Raw genomic sequence first — 25,689 nt, 5'->3', positions numbered from 1 at the left:
TTCCCCTGTTGCCTTCATGGCTTTTAGGTAGCGCTTGGCTCTTCAAGGGCTCAAATGAAGAGACTGGACAAACCGCTTGTCTGAAATGGTATACGACCATGACGGTGAACCTGTGGCACGGGTGCCACAGGTGTTACGTGGAGCCATATCTGCTGGTATGTGATCCGTTGCCCTAGCTCAGCTCCAGTGTGCATTTATTTATTGATTAATCAGATTTGTATGCCGCCCCTCTCCGCAGACTCGGGGCGGCTCACAGCAATAATAGTACAATGTAAACAAATGTAATATTTAAGTTTAAGTTAATTTAAAACCCCAATTGAAAAACCAATCATACATACTAGCATACCATGCATAAATTTTATAAGCCTAGGGGGAGGGAAAGTATCAATTCCCCCATGCCTGACGACAGAGGTGGGTTTTAAGGAGCTTACGAAAGGCTGGGAGGGTGGGGGCAACTCTGATATCCGGGGGGAGTTGGTTCCAAAGGGTTGGGGCCGCCACAGAGAAGGCTCTTCCCCTGGGTCCTGCCAAATGACATTGTTTAGTTGACGGGACCCGGAGAAGGCCAACTCTGTGGGACCGAACTGGTCGCTGGGATTCCTGCGGCAGAAGGTGGTCCCGGAGATATTCTGGTCCGGTGCCATGAAGGGCTTTATAGGTCATAACCAACACTTTGAATTGTGACCGGAAACTGATCGGCAACCAATGCAGACTGCGGAGTGTTGGTGTGATATGGGCGTATTTGGGGAAGCCCATGATAGCTCTCGCAGCTGCATTCTGCATGATCTGAAGTTTCCGAACACTTTTCAGAGGTAGCCCCATGTAGAGAGCATTACAGTAGTCGAGCCTCGAGGTGATGAGGGCATGAGTGACTGTGAGCAGTGACTCCCGGTCCAAATAGGGTCGCAACTGGTGCACCAGGCGAACCTGGGCGAACACCCCCCCTCGTCACAGCTGAAAGGTGGTTCTCTAATGTGAGCTGTGGATCGAGGAGGACGCCCAAGTTGCGGACCCTCTCCGAGGGGGTCAATAATTCCACCCCCCCAGGGAATGGACGGACAGATGGGATTGTCCTTGGCATGCGTCTGTCAGCCAGGATTGACTCCCTCTTCTTTGTGGCAACCCCTGAGATATTGGAAGGCTGCTATCCTGTCTCACCTGGTCCTTCTTTTCATTAAACTAGCCATGCCCAGTTTCTGCAACTGTTCTTCATATGTTTTAGCCTCCAGTCCCCTAATCCTCTTTGTCGCTCTTCTCTGCACTCTTTCTAGAGTCTCAACATCCTTTTTGTATTGTGGCGACCAAAACTGAATGCTGTATTCCAAGTGTGGCCTTACCAAGGCCTTATAAAGTGGTATTAATACTTCACGTAATTAACACTTCACAAGATTCTATGATTTAAGATTTACTGCACTTATGCCAACTGTTACTGACAATTAATTATCAGCTGGGCTGATAAGAAAATATTTAGGAGAGACAATTGGACAGGGGACGGAAGGCACTCTAGTGCACTTATGTATGCCCCTTACTGATCTCTTAGGAACCTGGAGAGGTCAACTATGGATAGTCTAAGGGTAAAATGTTGGGTATTAGGGGTGGACATCACAGAGTCCGGTAATGAGCTCCACGCTTCGACCACTCGATTACTAAAGTCATACTTTTTACAGTCAAGTTTGGACCAGTTAATATTAAGTTTGAATCTGTTATGTGCTCTTGTGTTGTTGTGATTGAAGCTGAAGTAGTCATTGACAGGAAGGATGTTGTAGCACATAATCTTATGGGCTATGACTAGATCATGTTTGAGGCGTCGTAGTTCTAAGCTTTCTAGACCCAGGATTGTAAGTCTAGTTTCGTAGGGTGTGCTATTACGGGTAGAGGAGTGAAGGGCTCTTCCGGTGAAGTATCTAGAGTGCCTTCCGTCCCCTGTCCTATTGCTCTCCTATATCTCCTATACCTTTCTTCTATTCCTATATCTCTTGCTCTATTCTTTCATTGATATGTTCTATTACTACACCTTCTTTTTTATTATTTCTTAGATATATTTTACTATGAGTATCTCCTCTATAACCTTCATCATGTATTTTATTATGTGTATATAGATATATACTCACTAAAACCCTCATTGTGTATTGGAAATAAATAAATAAATAAATAAATAAATAAATAAATGAATGAATGAATGCATGAATGAATGCATGAATGAATGAATGCATGAATGAATACATGAATGAATGAATGAATGCATGCATGCATGCATGCATGCATGCATGAATGAATGAATGAATGAATGAATGAATGAATGAATAAAAATTTTCAAGGGTGTTAATGTCTGACATTGGAACATTGCCTCTATTTCTTCAGCCAGCAGCTCACCTGTTCTGATCCTGGAGTTTGTGAATCTCGCTCGTCTGCACCAGAAGCTGCTGTTCCAACTTATTCGTGGACAGCGAATTCTCCAGGAGTTGTATTTCGATGCGCGAGGTTTGGTTTAGCACCTAACGCGTAGAGTACAAAGAAGCCAAGATTCAGGGTTGGAAACTGAATTTAAAAGGGTTAAATAAGGCCAAAAACGCCCTCCCAGAGCCTCCATGTGAGACAGAAATCAGCTGGAGCTGACTGGAGTTATTATTTGTTTATTTATTTATTAGATTTGTATGCCGCCCCTTTCCATAGACTCGGGGCGGCTCACAACATAATAAAACAATTCATAACAAATCTAATAATTTACAATTTAAACTTTAAAGTAGTTAAAAAAACCCATTTTTAAGCAGACATACCTACAAACATACCATACATAAATTATATAGGCCCGGGGGAGATATCTCAATTCCCCCATGCCTGACGACAAAGGTGGGTTTTAAGGAGTTTGCGAAAGACAGGGAGGGTGGGGGCAGTTCTAATCTCTGGGGGGAGCTGGTTCCAGAGAGTCGGGGCCGCCACAGAGAAGGCTCTTCCCCTGGGGCCGGCCAACCGACATTGTTTAGTTGACGGGACCCGGAGAAGGCCGACTCTGTGGGACCTAATCGGTCGCTGGGATTCGTGCGGCAGAAAGCAGTCTCGGAGATATTCTGGTCCGATGCCATGAAGGGCTTTATAGGTCATAACCAACACTTTGAATTGTGATCGGAAGTTGATCGGCAACCAATGCAGACTGCGGAGTGTTGGTGTAACATGGGCATACCTAGGGAAGCCCATGATAGCTCTTGCAGCTGCATTCTGCACGATCTGAAGTTTCCGAACACTCTTCAAAGGTAGCCCCATGTAGAGAGCGTTACAGTTGTCGAGCCTCGAGGTGATGAGGGCATGAGTGACTGTGAGCAGTGAGTCCCGGTCCAGATAGGGCCGCAACTGGTGCACCAGGCGAACCAGGGCAAACGCCCCCCTGGGTATTATTATTATTATTATTATTATTATTATTATTATTATTATTATTATTAATTAGATTTGTATGCCGCCCCTCTCCGGAGACTCGGAGTGGAGTTGACGTAGGACAATGGCTTGGGTACTGGCAAATATGGCTCTATGTCTACCTGTCGCACATGTGCCATAGTTTCACCATCACGGGCGTACAGAGTGGCCCTCCCCGCCCCCTGGGAGTCTGGCAGCCAATCAGAATGCATTTCTTACACAGGATCCGGAAACTCTCAAGGTGGGGCCTAACAGAGGCTATAATACCAAGGGATCCTCAGAATATCTGTCCTTTTTGGTCTTCACCCAACATCTGGAAGTTTAAATGATCCATCATTTCAGTTCAGGAGCTCAAGCCAGGCATTCCTGTCCACCATTAAACCTTCTATCCGAACAACCTCCGTGAATCCAGTGTCTTTATTCCGAACCGAACCCAGAGAGGATATTCTTTACAAGATTTCTAGATAGTATAATTCCCCCCTCCCCGAACTTCCCCCCAACTATGTCATAAATCACCTGGGTCTCCACATCGGTCAGTTTTCGTGTCTGCTCGGCTGTTTGGCTCAAAAGATTGGTGCCGATCTCCAAGATGGCCGCCGTCTGATTCTGTACCACATTCTGTTGGATATGGGCCATCTCGGTCTTGATGTTCATTTGGATGAAGTTCTCCAGCTAAATAGGATAGAACAGAATAGAATAGGATTCAGAATAGCATTTAGAATAGAATAGAATAGAACAGAATAGAACAGAACAAAGTAAAATAGAATAGAATAGAACAGAACAGAACAGAATAGAATAGAACAGAACAGAATAAGATAGAATAGAACAGAACAGAACAAAGTAAGATAGAATAGAATAGAACAGAACAGAATAAGATAGAATAGAATAGAACAGAACAGAATAAGATAGAATAGAACAGAACAGAACAGAACAACAGAATAAGATAGAATAGAATAGAACAGAACAGAACAGAATAAGATAGAATAGAATAGAACAGAACAGAATAAGATAGAATAGAATAGAATAGTATATTGGAATGAAGAATAGAACAGAATAGTTATAAATAACTATCTATGTGCATGTATCGAACACCACTAAAATTGAACGCTTTATATGTTCTATAAGTTTATAAGCCAATTTGTCTCTCTACTTTCTTTCATTTTTCTTTCATTTTTTTCTTTGTATGTTTTGTTTGTTTAGATTGTTTTTTATATGTAGAAACTTAATAAAGATTATTTTAAATTGGAATAGAATAGAATAGAATATAGAATGGAATGGAATGGAATGGAATGGAATAGAATAGAATAGAATACAATACAATACAATACAATACAATACAATTCTATGTTGTTGTATTTCTGGGCTATCAGCTGGATATATGCCACCTCTACGTTTCCTCTGTGTATGTATATCTTTGACTACTAAGAGATTATTCTGCACACTCCTTAACACTTGACAAACAGATAGACAGACAGAAAGGCAGAAAGGCAGACAGGCAGATAGATAGATAGATAGATAGATAGATAGATAGATAGATAGATAGATAGATAGATAGATAGATGATAGATAGATAGATGATAGATAGATAGATAGAAAGATAGATAGATAGAAAGATAGATAGATAGATAGATAGATAGAAAGATAGATAGAAAGAAAGAAAGATATAGATAGATAGATAGATAGATAGATAGAAAGATAGATAGAAAGATAGAAAGAAAGAAAGAAAGATAGATAGATAGATAGATAGATAGATAGATAGATAGAAAGAAAGATATATAGATAGATATATAGATAGAAAGAGAGATAGATAGATAGATAGAAAGATAGATAGAAAGATAGATAGATAGAAAAATAGATAGATAGATAGAAAGAAAGAAAGATAGATAGATAGATAGATAGATGATAGATAGAAAGATAGATAGATAGATAGAAAGATAGATAGAAAGAAAGAAAGAAAGATAGATAGATAGATAGAAAGATAGATAGAAAGATAGATAGATAGATAGAAAGATAGAAAGATAGATAGAAAGAAAGATATAGATAGATAGATAGATAGATAGATAGAAAGATAGATAGATAGAAAGATAGAAAGAAAGAAAGAAAGAAAGATAGATAGATAGATAGATAGATAGATAGAAAGAAAGATATATAGATAGATAGATAGATAGAAAGAGAGATAGATAGATAGAAAGATAGATAGATAGAAAGATAGATAGATAGATAGAAAGAAAGAAAGAAAGAAAGATAGATAGATAGATAGAAAGATAGATAGATAGAAAGATAGATAGATAGAAAGAAAGATAGATAGATAGATAGATAGAAATATAGATAGATATATAGATAGAAAGAGAGATAGATAGATAGAAAGATAGATAGATAGAAAGATAGATAGAAAGAAAGAAAGACAGACAGACAGACAGACAGACAGACAGACAGACAGATAGATACAGAGAGAGAGAGAAAGAAACAGAGAATATGTATGGAAACTCTGTGACTCTCCTCGGCAAAACACCCCCAAACCCTTGTGTAGAATCCCTCTGGGGTCTCTCTGCCCTCCCCTGCCCCATTGCCCAACTTGGAAATGTCTCCTCGACTCTCCCCGGGAATCCAGCAACACCAGCTGGAAATGAAAACACGCCGAACGCTTTATGACCATGTAAGAGGAATAAACACGTAAGCCGTTCTCCCCTCTCGGAGCTTTTGGCGAAAGCCTCTGTCGGGCGGTGCCAGTTTTAATCATCTCCTGGACGCGGGTTACTTTGGAGCAATGGTCATGCCAACATTTTCCCTCCTTCCCTTCCCTTCTGGATGACTAATTGAACAAATTGTAAGCTCCGTGGTTCTCTCTTCCTTTTGACGTCTCGGAGACCCTGGCTGTGAGCAGAATGGCACAAAGTTGAAAGAAAGAACAGGCTGTGTTTGAGCCACAGCTGTGCCACGGAACGGGAAGAGGTCTTTCCATCCGGACCAATATCTTTTGGGGCAAAATTCGGCTAGCTGGGCCACTGAGGTCATTGTGGTTTAAATCTCACCTGAGCCTTTTTCTTGCGAAGGTTGCGACCTTCAAAACCAGGAATCTCCAAACTCGGTCACTGCTGACCAGCTGGGGATACACAATATACCTCTACCTAAGAACGCCTCTACTTACGAACTTTTCTAGATACGAACCGGGTGTTCAAGATTATTTTTGCCTCTTCTCAAGAAACATTTTCCACTGACAAACCCGAGCCTCCGAAACTGTAACTGGAAAAGGAAGGAGGGAGGAAACAGGGCCGGAAAAGGTGGGGAGAAGCCTCCGTGGGGCCTCTCTAGGAATCTCCTGGGAGGAAACCAGGCCAGAAAAGGTGGGGAGAAGCCTCCATGGGGCCTCTCTAGGAATCTCCTGGGAGGAAGCAAAACCGGAAAAGGCAGGTAGAAGCCTCCGTGGGGCCTCTCTAGGAATCTCCTGGGAGGAAGCATAACCGGAAAAGGCAGGTAGAAGCCTCCGTGGGGCCTCTCTAGGAATCTCCTGGGAGGAAACCAGGCCGGAAAAGGTGGGGAGAAGCCTCCATGGGGCCTCTCTAGGAATCTCCTGGGAGGAAACAGAACAGGAAAAGGCAGGGAGAAGTCTCCATGAGGCCTCTCTAGGAATCTACTGGTTGGAAACAGGGCCAGAAAAGGCAGGGAGAAGCCTCCGTGGGGCCTCTCTAAGAATCTCCTGGGAGGAAACAGGGCCAGAAAAGGCAGGGAGAAGCTTCCGTGGGGCCTCTCTAGGAATCTCCTGGGAGGAAACAGGGCCTCCACCCTCCCTGTGGTTTCCCCAATCGCATGCATAGTTTGCTTTTACACTGATTCCTATGGGAAAAACTGCTTCTTCTTACAAACTTTTCTACTTAAGAATCTGGTCACAGAACAAATTACGTTCGTAAGTAGAGGCGCCACTGTACACAAACACAAATTAACACTCCCCATTCTTTGGCATGTTGCCTTAAATGCACGTGCTATACTTCCATCTCACCTCATTCAGAGGGTTATGTGAATGCAAAAATGCTCTCTTGGCCCGGCCCGCTTCCCAGGGTTGTTGTTTAAAAAAAAATCATTTCCGACAGTCCTTTTTTGAGCTCTCAAAAGACATAAGAAGCAAAACGCCATAGGAAAGATTTTTAAAAGTGCTGTGAGCACATCTTTCACGAAGACATATTAGGATTAATAAATAAAGGTTCCGGGATCAACTGGATCCGGATGATTAAAATCCTCCCACCTCCTCCCCTGGGGACTTCACAGTCACTTCCTTGGGACAGGGGTTCGGTTCCCGCAAGACAGAAAGAAGTTTAGAGCCGTGATGAAACGCAGATGTTCGCCTTTTGAAACCCCCGGGGGAGATGCGCTTCCTGAAGTCCTCTATTTTTAGGAGAGGTTCTTACAACAGATTTGTCTGATAAATTCCAGCTTTTTGGAAAGGCTCTGGGAAGCCGGGGCTCCCAACGACAGGTCAACATACCCTTTGGTGGCTGCACAGAAGCTAAAAGCTTCAACATGAGCTGGGAAGGGGCCCAGGGGTAGAGCCTTCTCTGTGGCGGCCCCGACCCTCTGGAACCAGCTCCCCCCTGATATTAGAACTGCCCCCACCCTCCTGGCCTTTCATAAGCTCCTTAAAACCCACCTCTGCCGTCAGGCATGGGGGAACTGAGATAACTTCACCAGGCCTATACTGTTTATGTATGGTATGTTGTATGTATGTTTTCTTAAATTATGGGTTTTTAGTTTTAATTATTAGATTTGTATTGTACATTGTTTTTTTTCTATTACTGTTGTGAGCCGCCCCGAGTCTATGGAGAGGGGCGGCATACAAATTTAATAAATAAAATAAATAAATAAATAAGTCAAAACTCAGCAAGGATAGAAGATAGAATTAATTTATTAGATTTGTATGCCGCCCCTCTCCGAAGACTCGGGGCGGCTCACAACAACGATAAAAACAATATTATAATGGCACAAATCTAATATTAAAAATACTAAAAACCCTATCATAATTAAAAAACCAAACAGCACATACATACCAAACATAAATTATAAGGAGCCTGGTGGAAGATGTCTCAAATCCCCCATGCCTGGCGGTATAGGTGGGTGTTGAGTAGTTTACCGAAGACAAGGAGGGTGGGAGCAGTTTTAATCTCCGGGAGGAGTTGATTCCAGAGGGCCGGGGCCGCCAAAGAGAAGGCTCTTCCCCTGGGGCCCGCCAGACAACATTGTTTAGTCGATGGGACCCGGAGAAGGCCAACTCTGTGGGACCTTATCGGTCGCTGGGATTCGTGCGGTAGCAGGCAGTTCCGGAGGTACTCTGGTCCAATGCCATGTAGGGCTTTAAAGGTCATGACCAACACTTTGAATTGTGACCGGAAACTGATCGGCAACCAATGCAGATAGCGGAGTGTTGGTGTTACATGGGCATTTTTGGGAAAGCTCATGATTGCTCTTGCAGCTGCATTCTGCACGATCTGAAGTTTCCAAACACTTTTCAGAGGTAGCCCCACGTAGAGAGCGTTGCAGTAGTCAAACCTCGAGGTGATGAGGGCATGAGTGACTGTGAGCAGTGACTCCCGGTCCAAATAGGGCCGCAACTGGTGCACCAGGCGAACCTGGGCAAACGCCCTCCTCGCCACAGCCGAAAGATGATGTTCCAATGTCAGCTGTGGATCGAGGAGGACACCCAAGTTGCGTACCCTCTCTGAGGGGGGTCAGTAATTCCCCCCCCCCGGGTGATGGATGGACAGATGGAATTGTCCTTGGGAGGCAAGACCCACAGCCACTCCGTCTTGTCTGGGTTGAGTTTGAATTTGTAGAAACACAGAAACATACAACTTGTAGAAACACAGAAACATGTAGAAACACAGAGACACAGAAACATGTATAAGCACAGAATCAGAACCATGTCAGAGTTGTGTTCGCAAGTTTTCCCACCAGACTCAGACACGATATCAGGAATTAGGACAGGGGAACTGGCTATTTGTTTTCCTTTTAATGAAAGAATCTGCAGAAGCACTAAGCTCGCCTTATCCCAGCTGCCATCTTGACTTTTTTGACCCCCTCGGACAGTCCTGCCTTGGCTCAAATCCTGAGTGCTTGAGGCTCTCTGAGGGAGATAAATATTCCCTTTAAGAAGCTGCTTCTTAAACAGAAGAAGAAATAATCCCCAGGATTAACACAGGAAGTGGGTGGAAACTATTAATAATTCTCAGACCTTTTTGGGAAAAATAAATGGAAAGCAGGCCCTTGGGAGGCTAGAAAGAGAAGAGAAGCGAAATAGAGAAACAGATGCTTTTATATTGAGGGAGAAGGCTTGAAAATATGGGAAATAATTAACAAACATATCCTGATTTTGAGCTTAGACCGGCGTTTCTTAAACTCGGCCATTTTAAGAGTTGTGGATTTCAACTCCCATAATTCCCCAGGCAGCCATTCTGGCTAACTGGTCCACATACCTTCAAGTGGCCAAAGTTGATAAATGTTATATTTACACACACGACATTCAGTTAGTTAGTTGGTTGGTTAGTTAGTTGGTTGGTTGGTTAGTTAGTTAGTTAGTTAGTTAGTTAGTTAGTTAGTTAGTTAGTTAGTTAGTTAGTTAGTTAGTTAGTTAGTTAGTTAGTTAGTTAGTTAGTTAGTTAGTTAGTTACCGGTAGTTTGGATTTACACACATATTCAGATATCTATCTATCTGTCTGTCTATCTATCTATCTATCTATCTATCTATCTATCTATCTATCTATCTATCTATCTATCTATCTACCTATCTGAACAATTAATCAGCAGAACAGCTTGCCTCCAGAAGTTTTGAATATTCCAACACTGGAAGTTTTTAGGAAGATGTTGGATAACATCTAAGAAAAGGATTTAGGGGTAGTGATTTCTGACAGTCTCAAAATGGGTGAACAGTGCAGTCAGGCAGTAGGGAAAGCAAGTAGGATGTTTGGCTGCATAGCTAGAAGTATAGCAAGCAGGAAGAGGGAGATTGTGATCCCGCTATATAGAGCGCTGGCGAGACCACATTTGGAATACTGTGTTCAGTTCTGGAGACCTCCCCTACAAAAAGATATTGACAAAATTGAACAGGTCCAAAGACGGGCTACAAGAATGGTGGAAGGTCTTAAGCATAAAACATATCAGGAAAGACTTCATGAACTCAATCTGTCTATCTTTCTTTATCTTCTTTATCTTTATTTAGATTTGTATGCCGCCCCTCTCCGCAGACTCGATAAATGGTCAAAGCAATGGAAACTGCAGTTTAATGTTTCCAAATGTAAAATAATGCACTTGGGGAAAAGGAATCCTCAATCTGAGTATTGCATTGGCAGTTCTGTGTTAGCAAAAACTTCAGAAGAGAAGGATTTAGGGGTAGTGATTTCTGACAGTCTCAAAATGGGTGAGCAGTGTGGTCGGGCAGTAGGAGAAGCAAGTAGGATGCTTGGCTGCATAGCTAGAGGTATAACAAGCAGGAAGAGGGAGATTGTGATCCCCTTATATAGAGCGCTGGTGAGACCCCATTTGGAATACTGTGTTCAGTTCTGGAGACCTCACCTACAAAAAGATATTGACAAAATTGAACAGGTCCAAAGACGGGCTACAAGAATGGTGGAAGGTCTTAAGCATAAAGCGTATCAGGAAAGACTTCATGAACTCAATCTGTCTATCTTTCTTTATCTTTTTTATCTTTATTTAGATTTGTATGCCGCCCCTCTCCGCAGACTCGGGGCGGCTCACAACAAAGTGGAAACAACAGTTTATAACTAATCTAAATTTCTACTAAAAACATTTAAAAGACCCCATTTTCTAAGCACACATACATACACACATACCATTCATAAATTGTATATGCCCGGGGGAGATGTCTCAGTTCCCCCATGCCTGACGACACAGGTGGGTCTTAAGAAGTTTACGGAAGGCAGGGAGAGTAGGGGCAGTTCTAATCTCCGGGGGGAGTTGGTTCCAGAGGGCCGGGGCCGCCACAGAGAAGGCTCTTCCCCTGGGGCCCGCCAACCGACATTGTTTAGTTGACAGGACCCGGAGAAGGCCCACTGTGCGGGACCTAATCGGTCGCTGGGATTCGTGCGGCAGCAAGCGGTCTCGGAGATATTCTGGTCCAGTGCCATGAAGGGCTTTAAAGGTCATAACCAACACTTTGAATTGTGACCGGAAGTTGATCGGCAACCAATGCAGACTGCGGAGTGTTGGTGAAACATGGGCATATCTAGGTAGGCCCATGACTGCTCTCGCAGCTGCATTCTGCACGATCTGAAGTTTCCGAACACTTTTCAAAGGTAGCCCCATGTAGAAAGCATTACAGAAGTCGCACCTCGAGGTGATGAGGGCATGAGTGACTGTGAGCAGTGAGTCCCGGTCCAGATAGGGCAGCAACTGGTGCACCAGGCGAACCTGTGCAAACGCCCCCCTCGCCACAGCTGAAAGATGGTTCTCTAATGTGAGCTGTGGATCGAGGAGGATGCCCAAGTTGCGGACCCTCTCCGAGGGGATCAATAATCCCCCCCCCCAGGTAATGGAAGGACAGATGGAATTGTCCTTGGGAGTCAAAACCCACAGCCACTCCGTCTTATCCGGGTTGAGTTTGAGTCTGTTGACACCCATCCAGGCCCCAACAGCCTCCAGACACCGGCACATCACTTCCACTGCTTCGTTGACTGGACATGGGGTGGAGATGTAAAGCTGGGTATCATCAGCGTACTGATGATACCTCACCCCATGCCCTTGGATGATCTCACCCAGCGGTTTCATGTAGATATTGAATAGCAGGGGGGAGAGGACCGACCCCTGATGCACCCCACAAGGGAGAGACCTCGGAGTCGACCTCTGACCCCCCACTAACACCGACTGCGACCGACCGGAGAGGTAGGAGGAGAACCACTGGAGAACAGTGCCTCCCACCCCCAACCCCTCTAGTCTGGAGGACAGAAGGAAAATGGAGGGACATGATCGAAACATTTAAATATGTTAAAGTGTTAAATAAGGTCCAGGAGGGAAGTGTTTTTAATAGGAAAGTGAACACAAGAACAAGGGGACACAATCTGAAGTTAGTTGGGGGAAAGATCAAAAGCAACGTGAGAAAATATTATTTTACTGAAAGAGTAGTAGATGCTTGGAACAAACTTCCAGCAGACGTGGTAGATAAATCCTCAGGAACTGAATGTAAACATGCCTGGGATAAACATATATCCATCCTAAGATAAAATACAGAAAATAGTATAAGGGCAGACTAGATGGACCATGAGGTCTTTTTCTGCCGTCAGACTTCTATGTTTCTATGTTTCTATAACCATCTGTCTGAAGTAGTGTAGGGTTTCCTGCCTAAGCAGGGGGTTGGATAGAAGACCTCCAAGGTCTCTTACAACTCTGTTGTTGTTGTTGTTGTTGTTGTTGTTGTTGTTGTTGTTGTTGTTGTCTATCTATTATTATTATTATTATTATTATTATTATTATTATTATTATTATTATTATTATTTAGATGTGTATGTTGATATGCCTCCCTATTCGTAGAGGACTCTGGTCAGCTCACAGCTAAATAAACATAAAATACAATATAAAGTACCATAAAAGCAATACAAAACAGTTAAAACCCGCAATGCACACTCAAAACAACTACAAAGCCCATGCATATCTTTCCTGGTTGGATTATAATGGTGTATCATCAGCTCAACGAATCCAGGCCTGCTGGAAAAATGCACCAGCGTGCCTTCCGTCCCCTGTCCTAATGTTTCTCTTTTACTAGCTTCATGTATATAGATATTATTATATCTTTGTATAGCCCCAATACGTACGTGACAAAACAAAGGAATAAATAAAAATAAAATAAATAAGTTCTTGGTGGCCCACAAAGAGAGAACATCTAATTTCCCTTCCCACTCTTGCAAATTTTCAGCACACCGCAAATGTCGTCCTGCACAAGGCGCCCAAAATATCCCATTTTGCAGCTTCCTGGGAACTGTCTGGTTTTTAGTTGTCGAGGACAAAATGATTTAGCATCTGGGTCGTTCCTGCTTAATCGTGGTGCCTCTCTCTCAAACTGGGCCCTGACACAAAACCTCCCTGCTTTCGGCCGCCCCCGCGAGCACTAACGATACTCCAAGTTCTCCATCGGCTAGAAATTCATTTCTTCTCCGGTGAAGAATGTAGCTGGCTTGAGGAGGACTCTCGCCATCAGCCTGACAGCTTAAATTTTGGATGCGAATAATCCTCGATTTATGAGCTTTAAGCGCAGCCACCATTTTGGTCATAAGTCAGGATGGGTCGTTAACTGTGAAGGGCCGCTCGTCTTCGGCGTTGCCGGTGTGCCCCCCGAGGCTGTCGCGTGCATACGTGCATCCATTGGGTGTGCACAAGTCCATCGGCATGAGATTTGGCATCTGCGCATGCGTAGCAAGCAAAATATTGCATCTTTCGGCTGTGGCGAGGAGGGCGTTTGCCCAGGCCCGTCTGGTGCATCAGTTGCAGCCCTATTTGGACAGAGTTCTGATCTCTGTCTGAGGCCACTGGTAATTGGAATAAAGGAATTCTAAATTCATATATTTGTAAAATACCACACCATCTTTATTTTTCTTTCCTTTGTTCCACACTGAATCATTTCGGCACACAGCGCTAATCTCTTATCTTAAACTTCCAGTATGCAAGGCAACATCAAAATCATTAACACATTCCACAAGTCATTCTAACATTTATGGCTAGTCAGAGTTAGCCCAGAGTCATAAAAACTGTAATTAAAAGCACAGAAGGCTCTCATATTTCTCAACGGCAGACTGACGATTCAGCTCTTCTCTTCCATTGACACCCGGACGTGACAAATTAATTACTTAATTAATTAACCCGTTCCTCTCCTTAATATTTCTTCCCTGACACTTGTTCTCTTCGCCTCTGCAAGCATCTGAAATAAGGACTTATCCATCTAGCATCTGCTTCTCCTTCGCTTGAATCTGAACCCATAGAAACGTCCTGTGGTTGGTCTCCTACTCTAAATCAGGCCCTACCACTAATTCATAACCACTTTCTGAATCAGAATCTGAAAAATCCCCAAACTGAACAGGAGTTTACACAACAGACAGGGAGTCCCTGTTCATGGTCACTCATGCCCTCATCACCTCGAGGTTTGACTACTGCAATGCTCTCTACATGGGGCTACCTTTGAAGAGTGTTCGGAAACTTCAGATCGTCCAAATTGCAGCTTGCCGAGTGGTATTGGGGTTTCCAAGACATGCCCATATCTCAACATCACTCCACGGACACCATTGGTTTCCGATTGGTTTCTGAACACAATTCAAAGTATTGGTTATGATCTATAAAGTCCTACATGGCATCGGGCCAGATTACCTCTGAGACCGCCTTCTGCCACACGAATCACAGCACCCCGTGAGGTCCTACAGAGTTGGTCTCCTTAGGGTCCGGTCGACCAAACAATGCCGGCTGGCGGGACCTAGGGGAAGAGCTTTCTCTGTGGCGGCCCCAGCCCTCTGGAACCAGCTCCCCCTGATCTCATTCTGTCCTTCGCTTTCTCTCTTCCCTCAATCTCCAGCCTCGTCTATTGGTTTCCTTCAGGATCCAAATCCAAAGGGCTTTTTAAGAGGTTCCAGCTGTATTTGCAAACAGCAACCTGTTTGGGGGTGGCCAGAAGGAGGGATGGGGTGGAATTCCCTCTCCTTGTAAAAGGACCCTTCACGGAGCTTCAGATGTTCATCAGACGTCTCCTTATAGGATTGCCACACGAGAACATTGGCCAAGATCTCAAGAAAGAGAGCTGCAACTTAAAACTGATTAAAACAGAAACCTGGCCAGATTCGAGCATGGGACAGGATCCCAATCGGTCCCCTGTAAAACTTTTGAATCCACTTCAAATGAGTGTTGGAATTCTCAACGCAAGAATCCAGGCACCCAAGTGACGTTAGAAAGCGAAATTTCTCCAGCAGAAAATGACCCTTGCCCCCTTCCACCCACCCTGACCCACAACTCTCCTGATTCCTAAGAGGTCAGTAAGGGGCATGCATACCCCACCTCTGCCGTCAGGCATGGGGGAATTAAGATAATCTTTCCCCCTAGGCTTCTACAATTTATGCATGGTATGCTTGTATGTATGATTGGTTTTATAACAAGGGTTTTTAGCTGTTGTAGTATTGGATTTTTACATTCTGTTTTTATCACTGTTGTTAGCCGCCCCGAGTCTACGGAGAGGGGCGGCATACAAATCCAATAAATAATAATAATAATAATAATAATAATAATAATAATAATAAGTGCACCAGCGTGCGTTCTGTCTCCTCTCCTAATGTTTCTTTTATAGAAACATAGAAACATAGAAGATTGACAGCAGAAAAAGACCTTGTGGTCCATCTAGTCTGCCCTTATACTATTTTCTGTATTTTATCTTAGGATGGATATATGTTTATCCCAGGCATATTTAAATTCAGTTACTGTGGATTTATCTACCACGTCTGCAGGAAGTTTGTTCCAAGGATCCACTACTCTTTCAGTAAAATAATATTTTCTCATGTTGCCTTTGATCTTTCCCCCAACTAACTTCAGATTGTGTCCCCTTGTCCTTGTGTTCACTTTCCTATTAAAAACACTTCCCTCCTGGACCTTATTTAACCCTTTAATATATTTAAATGTTTCGATCATGTCCCCCCCTTTCCCTTCTGTCCTCCGGATTATACAAATTGAGTTCAGTTTATTTTTCACTAGTACAATGCATATGAATATTATTATATCTAATGTTTCTTCTTCTTTTTTTTTCTTATTACTAGTATCATATATAGGAATATTATTATATCTTTACATACCTACAATATGTACTTGACAAAACAAACAAACAAACAAAAAATAAATAAACTCTAACAACTTTTGCCAGACCAATTATTTTATTATTATTATTTATTAGATTTGTATGCCGCCAGACGACATTGTTTAGTCGACGGGACCCGGAGAAGACCAACTCTATGGGACCTAACCAGCCACTGGGATTCTCGAATACAGCTCATCTGTCTGTAACCCACACCGCATTTCGGACATAAATACATTAGAAAACGTCCAGAGATATTTTATGAGAAGAGCCCTCCACTCCTCCACTCACAACAAAATAACCTACGCAACCAGACTTGCAATCCTGGGTTTAGAAAGCTCAGAACCACGTTGCCTTAAACATGACCTAAGCACAGCCCATATAATCATCTGCTACAATGTCCTTCCTGTCAACGACTACTTCAGCTTCAGCCACGACAACACAGGAGCACACAAGAGATACAAACTCAAAGTAAACCGCTCCAAACTCGACTGCAGGAAATACGACTTTAGTAACCGAGTAGTTGATGCATGGGACTCACTACCAGACTCTGTAATATCATCTCCTAACCCCCAAAGACTTTACTCTTAAACTATGCTCCCCCATTCCTCCCGGAGGCTCTCTGGAAGCCAAAAACGCCTTCCCAGAGCCTCTGTGAAAGCCAAAAATCACCTGGCTGGCACATACATGCACATTGGGGCTTAGAACTACGACACCTTAAACATGATTTAAGTATTGCCCACAAGTTCATATGCTGCAACATCCTGCCTGTCAATGACTACTTCAGCTTCAACCTCAATAACACAAGAGCACACAACAGGTTCAAACTTAATATTAACCGCTCCAAATGTGACTGTAAAAAATATGACTTCAGTAACCGAGTTGTCGAAGCGTGGAACTTATTATCAGACTACGTGGTGTCAACCCCCAACATTTTTCCCTTAGACTTTCCACGGTTGACCTCTCCAGATTCCTTAGAGGTCAGTAAGGGGCGAGCATAAGTGCACTAGTGTGCCTTCCGTCCCCTGTCCTATTGTCTCTCCTATATTTTAGATATCTTTTCTCCCATCCATATATCCTTTCCTCTACTCTTCATTGACGTATTCTATTCTCATATCTCTTCTTCTATCCCTTCCCTGATATTTACTACTACACATTTTTATTCTCTTTAATTTTCAATTTGTATTGGACAAAATAAATAAATAAGTAAATAAATGAACGAATGAACGAATGAACGAATGAACGAATGAACGAATGAACGAATGAACGAATGAACGAATGAACGAATAAACAAATAAATAAATAAATAAATGGATCGTGTGCCAGCAGATATGGCTCCACATGACACCTGTGGCACCCGTGCCATAGGTTCGCCAGCACTGCCCTATATCATGTGTTTGTTCATTCTCTTCTTTAGCAGCATTCAAGCCCTTAGCATTTAGCTAGCGCATTACAGCGCGCACTTTGCCCTTGGAGGGAAACAGAATGAGGACGCTCATCTCTAACCTTCCCCACAACGCCAGTCGATGATCTACTGACCCCTGGCACCGCTCGTTCTCTTCCGCTGGCTTCCCGCTACACCATAGTCATACCAACTACATGGGGCTACCCCTGAAAAGTGTTCGAAAACTTCAGATCGTGCAGAATGCAGCTGCGAGAGCAATCATGGGCTTCCCCAAATATGCCCATGTCACACCAACACTCCGCAGTCTGCATTGGTTGCCGATCGGTTTCCGGTCACAATTCAAAGTGTTGGTTATGACCTATAAAGCCCTTCATGGCATCGGACCAGAATACCTCCGGGACCGCCTTCTGCCGCACGAATCCCAGTGACCAATTAGGTCCCACAGAGTCAGCCTTCTCCGGGTCCTGTCGACTAAACAATGTCGTCTGGCGGGACCCAGGGGAAGAGCCTTATCTTTGGTGGCCCCGACCCTCTGGAACCAGCTCCCCCCAGAGATTAGAATTGCCCCCACCTTCCTTACCTTTTGCAAACTCCTTAAAACCCACCTCTGTCATCAGGCATGGGGGAATTGAGATATTCCTTCCCCCCCAGGCCTATACAATTTATGCATGGTATGTTTGTGTGTATGTTTTGTTTTTTAATAAGGGGTTTTTAAATGATTTTTTAATTATTGGATTTGTAATATATTGTTTCTATTGTTGCTGTGAGCCGTCCCGAGTCTGCGGAGAGGGGCGGCATACAAATCTAATTAATAATAATAATAATAATAATAATAATAATAATAATAATAATAACTTCCCCCGCGAAAAAAAACCTCCAAGAGTAACGTGCCTTGTAAATGTACTTTCTGGATAACCCTCGTAGAAGAGAAGAGGATAATCAGGAACAAGGAAAAGAGAAGAAGCCAAAGAGGTTGGAATCTGGTCCAATCCAACCTGGAAATAAGGAAGGATTTCCCAACAGGGAGAGCAATTAATCAACGGAAGAATTTACTTTCAGAGGTTTATTTATTTATTTATTTATTTATTTATTTATTTATTTATTTATTTATTTATTTATTTATTTATTGGATTTGTATGCCGCCCCTCTCTGCAGACTCGGGGCGGCTAACAACAACAATAAAACAGTATATAACAAAATCCAATAATAATAATAATAATAATAATAATAATAATAATAATAATAATAATAATAATAAATTAGATTTGTATGCCGCCCCTCTCCGAAGACTCGGGGCGGCTAAAAACAATTAAAAGCCCATTATATAAAAACCAATCATAGATACAGACATACCATGCATAAAATTGTAAAGGCCTAGGGGGAAAGTATATCTCAGTTCCCCCATGCCTGGCGGCAGAGGTGGGTTTTAAGCAACTTTCGAAAGGCAAGGAGGGTGGGGGCAATTCTAATCTCTGGGGGGAGTTGGTTCCAGAGGGCCGGGGCCGCCACAGAGAAGGCTCTTCCTCTGGGTCCCGCCAACAACATTGTTTGGTTGACGGGACCTGGAGAAGACCCACTCTGGGTTATGGGTGCTCCATCATCAGAGGTTTCCGAAAAACATTGGACAACCAAAGGTGCTATTTGTTTTTTCAAAAGATAACTGAACTTTGCCTTTCCTTGAAGACCTTTGGCTTCTCATCCAAGAAGCTCCTTCAATTCTGACTAAATATGTGGAGTGGGAAGATTTATATTCCTTGCAGTCCACTTGCAGTCATCTTAACCAGAGGATTGCGAAAAATATAAATCTCAGCCCATTCATAAATTTTAATTATTTTTGTGCTTTCTGGGGGGGGGGGTGTTTCCCGAATCTTTCCAAAATTGGGCAAAGGTGATCCTAGCCACTGTGGTAATATGAAGTATGAGATATTTAATGCTCTTTGTATAGTTACTCTTGAGTATTCCTAAGAGGAGAAGTTCTGGTGTGAATTCTATTTGTAGGTGGGTAATTTCCTGTATCCATTTGTGTATCCTAGTCCAAAATATTTTTGTGTCAGGGCGCAACCTGATAACAGGTCTGCAAAAAATATTTTTTGTAATCATCGCAGTTGACCTTGTATTTTTCTGAATCATTTTTTTGTTCTGATTTCAAAAATGTATATAGTTTTTTCTGCAGCAAGTATACTCTATCTATCTATCTATCTATCTATCTATCTATCTATCTATCTATCTATCTATCTATCTATCTATTTATTAAATTTGTATGCCACCCCTGTCCGTAGACTCGGGGCAGCTCACAGCAGTTAGCATACCATACATAAACAGTATAGGCCTGGGTAAGTTATCTAAGTTCCCCTTTCCCTTATGGCAGAGGTGGGTCTTAAGACGTTTACGAAAGGCAAGGAGGGTGGGGGCAATCCTAATCTCTGGGGGGAGCTGGTTCCAGAGGGTCGGGGCCATCGGCTCTTCCCCTGGGCCCCGCCAAACAACATTGTTTAGTCGACGGGACCCGGAGAAGGCCAACTCTGTGGGACCTAATCAGTCGCTGGGATTCGTGCGGCAGAAGGCGGTCCCGGAGATATTCTGGTCCGATGCCATGAAGGGCTTTATAGGTCATAACCAACACTTTGAATTGATCTGCAACCAATGCAGACTGCGGAGTGTTGGTGTAACATGGGCATATTTGGGGAAGCCCATGATTGCTCTCGCAGCTGCATTCTGCACGATCTGAAGTTTCCGAACATTCTTCAAAGGTAGCCCCATGTAGAGCGTTTCCATGGAGCAGCATCATTATTATAAGGGATAGGAAATATACTGGTGACATTAAGAAAGCAGTAATTTACGTATCAGAAATTATTTATTTTATTTATTTATTTTATTTATTTATTCATTTGTCCAATATACAAATACATAGGAAGAAAATAGACATGTGGTAATATATATAAGAGTAAAAGTGAAATTAGAGGAGAGGATATATGAAAGAAAGAAAATATATATGATAAGTGAGAGAAAGGAAAGACAATTGGACAGGGGACGAAAGGCACACCAGTGCACTTATGTACGCCCCTTACTGACCTCTTAGGAACCTGGAGAGGTCAATCGTGGAGAGTCTAAGGGAGAAATGTTGGGGGTTAGGGGTTGACACAATTGAGTCCGGTAATGAGTTCCACGCTTCGATAACTCGATTGTTGAAATCATATTTTTTACAGTCAAGTTTGGAGCGGTTCGTATTAAGTTTGAATCTGTTGCGTGCTCTTGTGTTGTTGCTGCTGAAGCTGAAGTAGTCATTGACCGGTAGGACATGATGTAATAATAAAAATGCTTTTATATCAGACTCTTTATGTGACAGAGCAAAACTAAGCATATTTTTGGAACCAGCACACCAAACTCCATAAAACAGACACATTACTTTTGCTGATGATTTTTTTTGTGTGTTGACCAGTGTAATCAAATCAACATCGCTGGAGTGATGGAGAAGAACTTCCAAAGATGTGCAATATTAACCTGATCTCTTTGCCAACAGTTGAAATAAATATTTTGTTTTAAACCCTGTTTCCCAGGATGGAATAAGAACCTTGTTTATATAAAGTGCCATGAGGGAGAAAGAGGAACAGACAAGGACGGGATTGCAATGATCCCCAAATCTATTCTCAAATGTTCACAAAGTTCCCTTAGGATTAAACCACTCAGTTTTGTGTATTGTTGCTGGACCAGGACCACCAGGGTGTTCTTGGATTTTTTGTTTTTTTGTTTAATGTTCTTATTTTCTTTTTCATTGTTTATTTTGTCCCTGATTATTCCTCCAGGATTGTATTTTTATATTGTGGTTATATTGAAAGCCAATTGCAGCAGTTTGGAATCGGGTGAAAACTAAACTGAATAATAAAAAAATAAAATAAAATATATAATAAAATAAAATAATGAAATGAAATGAAATAATAAAAAAAGAAAATAAAGTTATATAATATAGTATAGCATAATATAATATAGCATACCATAACATAATATAATATAATATAACATAATATAACATAACATAACATAATATAATATAACATAATATAGCATAATATAATATAGCATAGCATAGTATAGTATAAATGGTATAGGTTCTCTTGCTTGAGCAGGAGGCTGGACTAGAAGACCTCTAAGGTCCCTTTCAGCTCATTCATTCTAACAAAACAAAACAAAATGTAACATAACGTAACAAAACAAAACAAAACAAAACATAACATAACATAACATAATGTAAATCATATAGGTTCTCCTGCTTGAGCAGGAGGTTGGGCTAGAAGACCTTTAAGGTCCCTTCCAGCTCATTCATTTAGTCTAGTCCAGTGTTTCCCAACCTTGGCCACTTTTGAAGATATTTGGACTTCAACTCCCAGAATTCCCCAGCCAGCATTCGCTGGCTGGGAATTCTGGGAGTTGAAGTCCAGATATCTTCAAGTGGTCAAGGTTGGGAAACACTGGTCTAGTCTAAAGTGATGTGAAGTGAAATGAAAACATAAAATAATAAAATAAAATAAAATAAGATAAGATAAAAGATAAAATAATAAAATAAAATAAAATAAAATTAAAATAAAATTAAAATAAAATTAAAATAAAATTAAAATAAAATAAAATAAAATAATAGGTTTGTTTGTTTGTTTGTTTGTTTGTTTGTTTGTTTGTTCATTTATTTATTTATATTTTATTATATTTTATTTGTCGAACAAGTATAGGATATAATAATAATAATAATAATAATAACAATAACAATAATAATAGCAGCCAAAGACGGGCTACAAAAATGGTGGAAGGTTGGACCAGAATATCTCTGGGACTGCCTTCTGCCGCACAAATCCCAGCGGCCGATTAAGGTCCCACAGAGTTGGCCTTCTCCGGGTCCCGTCGACTAAGCAGTGTCGTCTGGCTGGCTCCAGGGGAAGAGCCTTCTCTGTGGCGGCCCCGGCCCTCTGGAATCAACTCCCCCCAGAGATCAGATCTGGCCCCACCCTCCTTGCCTTTCATAAATTGCTTAAGACCTACCTATATCTCCCCCAGGCTTATAGACTTTATGTATGGTATGCTTGTGTTGTATGTTTTTAAAATGACGGGTTTTTTTAAATGCTGTACTTTCTTTTAATATTAGATTTGTTACATTGTATATTGTTATTATTATTGTTGTGAGCCACCCTGAGTCTGCGGAGAGGGGCGGCACACAAATCTAATAAATTATAAAAAATTATTAAATTATTAAATTAATTATTATTGTTAAATTATTAAATTATAAAGCATAAAACTTATCAGGAAAGACTTCATGAACTCAATCTGTGTAGTCTGGAGGACAGAAGGAAAAGGGGGGACATGATCAAAACATTTAAATATGTCAAAGGGTTAAATAAGGTCCAGGAGGGAAGTGTTTTAATAGGAAAGTGAACACAAGAACAAGGGGGCACAATCTGAGGTTAGTTGGGGAAAGATCAGAAGCAAGGTGAGAAAATATTATTTGACTGAAAGAGGAGTAGATGCTTGGAACAAACTTCCGGCAGACATAATTGGTAAATCCACAGTAACTGAATTTAAACATGCCCGGGATAAACATATATCCGTCCTAAGATAAAATACAAGAAATGGTATAAGGGCAGACTAGATGGACCAGGAGGTCTTTTTCCGCCGTCGATCTTCTATGTTTCTATAATAATAATTTGAATTTGCGTTCTGTTTGATTGTGAGATTCCCACAGGGCCATGCAGAGGTAATTTTTTACGTTGTCTTTTGAAGTCTTAAGCTTGGTTGACTTTGGCTTGGTGATTATGTAAACGTGCGCCCCCAATTGTCTGATCTGAGCCCCAATGCAAAATAATAATAATAACAACAACAACAACAACAACTGGGCGGACATTTGAAAACCATCGGAATTGACCAATCTGTCAATTGCAAAAGGCCGCTTTACTGGGATCGGCACACATAATTCGCCGCAACATCATCCAGTCCTAGGTGCTTGGGAAGCGCCTGACTGGTGATGAAATACGAAATCCAGCATAGTGATCTCGTTTGCTGTGTTGTATTGACATAATAATATTAATAATGATAATGATGATGGTGGTGGTGGTGGTGGTGGTGAAGGTAACAATAACAATAACAATAAAGATATTGACAAAACTGAATGGGTCCAAAGACGGGCTACAAGAATGGTGGAAAGTCTTAAGCATAAAACATATGAGGAAAGACTTAATGAACTCAATCTGTATAGTCTGGAGGACAGAAGGAAAAGGGGGGGACATGATCGAAACATTTAAATATGTTAAAGGGTTAAATAAGCTTCAGGAGGGAAGTGTTTTTTAATAGGAAAGTGAAGCCAAGAACAAGGGGGCACAATCTGAGGTTGGTTGGGGGAAAGATCAGAAGGAACGTGAGAAAATATTATTTGACCGAAAGAGGAGTAGATCCTTGGAACAAACTTCCCGCAGACGTGGTTGTTAAATCCACGGTAACTGAATTTAAACATGCCTGGGGATAAACATAATATCCATCCTAAGGTAAATACAGGAAATAGTATAAGGGCAGACTAGATGGACCATGAGGTCTTTTTTTGCCGTCAGTCTTCTATGTTTCTATGTTTCTAATAACAATAACAATAACAATAATAAACCCACCTTCATGAGCCATTGGGTGTTGTTTTCCAAGATCCTCTCCAGCTGCCGGACCTTCGGGGAGGCTTGTGGGCCGCCGTCGCTGGCGGGGAAAGGCTCCCGGGGGAGTCCCGCTGCAGGGGCGTGGATGCCCGGTGGGTCCCCGGCGGGGCTGTGGCAGGGCGCCGGCTCCGCTTCGGGCAGGACGAAGGTGTACGTGCAGCGCCCCTGCTGAACGCGGTGGGCGCGCCGGCGGAAGACCCCCTCGCTCGCCCGCCGCTGGCTGCCCCGCGCCCCCCGGGCTGCCAGGAGGGCGCCCAAGGCCAGGAGGAAGACCTGCATGGCGCCCACCCGCCGCCCTCGGAGCCCCTTCGCTCAGGGCCTTGGCAAAGCGGGTGGTTCTGGCTCTGCTTGCAGCCGGTCCCGGGGATGCAAAAGTCGCGCTTGCTTTGGCCAGCGGGGGAGGGCGGCGTTGCCTTTCGGTGGGTCAGGCTGGATTTTTCCCCCTCGAGGAGGAGGAGGAGGAGGAAGAGGGCTGCTTTGCCTTCGGACGCTTGGGCTGATTTTCCTCCCTCGGGGAGGAAGATGAGGAGAAGGAGGAAGAAGAGGTGGAGGAAGAGGGTTGCTTTGCCTTCGATGGCTCAAGCTGATTTCCCCCCCCCCCCCCGTTTCCCCCCCTTTCTCGAAGCACTCACGTTCTGTAAAGTCAGAACTTCCTCTCTCTCCCTCCGCCCCTCCCCCTTTCCTTTCCCCCTCTTTTTTGACAGTCCCCCTCTTTTTCAAGAAGTCTGGGTTGTTGGGGTTTTTTTTTCCTTTTTCCTTTAATCATCCGGCCGGTTTCAGGAGGTAGGAGGTCAGTCCTGCGAGGAGGAGAGGGGAGGAGTGAGGAGGGGGAAGAGGAGGAGGAAGAGCTAGAAGGGGGCTAGGGAGAAGAGGAGGAAGAGGAGTGGGAGGAGGAAAAGGAGGAAGAGAAAGGAGGATGAGGAGTGAGAAGGAGGGGGGGAGAGGGAGGAGGAGGAAGAGGAGGGAGGAAGAAAAGGAGGGGGGAGGAAGAGGAGGGGGAGGAAGAAGAGGGAGGAAGAGGAGGGCGGAGAAGCAGGAAGAAGAGGAGGAGGAGGAAGAGAAGGGAGGAAGAGAAGTGAAAAGGAGGAACGGGAAGAGGAGGGAGGAGGAGAGGAAGGGGGAGGAAGAGGAGGGAGGAAATGGATGAGGAAGAGGAGGGAGGGGGAGGGGGAGGAAGAGGACGGGGAGGAAGAGGAGGGGGAGGAAGGGGAGGGAGGAAGAGGAGGGCGAAGGGGAGGAAGAGGAGGAGGAGGAAGAAGAAGGAAAAAGAGGAAGAAGAGGGAGGGGGAGGAGGAGGGAGAAGGATGAACCAGGAAGGGGTGAATTTGAGGGGCTGCCACAAATAATATAATAATAATAATAATAATAATAATAATAATAATAAT

At 43.0% G+C, this 25,689-nt stretch overlaps 1 protein-coding gene across 1 annotated transcript in view; it reads right to left on the bottom strand.

Moving 5' to 3' along the window:
• ANGPT4 (angiopoietin 4) overlaps positions 1-24,597 on the bottom strand; it is a 36,988-nt gene extending 12,391 nt beyond the window's left edge. Inside the window, 3 exon segments of the mRNA XM_070744368.1 lie at positions 2,374-2,495; positions 3,925-4,080; positions 24,266-24,597. Coding sequence (XP_070600469.1) covers positions 2,374-2,495; positions 3,925-4,080; positions 24,266-24,583 — 596 coding nt within the window. The 5' untranslated portion in view covers positions 24,584-24,597.
• Positions 24,598-25,689: the final 1,092 nt, after the last annotated feature.

Source organism: Erythrolamprus reginae, chromosome 3 (assembly GCF_031021105.1).
Source record: "Erythrolamprus reginae isolate rEryReg1 chromosome 3, rEryReg1.hap1, whole genome shotgun sequence".
Classification (NCBI taxonomy): domain Eukaryota; kingdom Metazoa; phylum Chordata; class Lepidosauria; order Squamata; family Dipsadidae; genus Erythrolamprus; species Erythrolamprus reginae.
The sequence above is the reverse complement of the archived record's forward strand: the minus strand, read 5'-3'. Positions and strand labels throughout refer to the sequence as shown.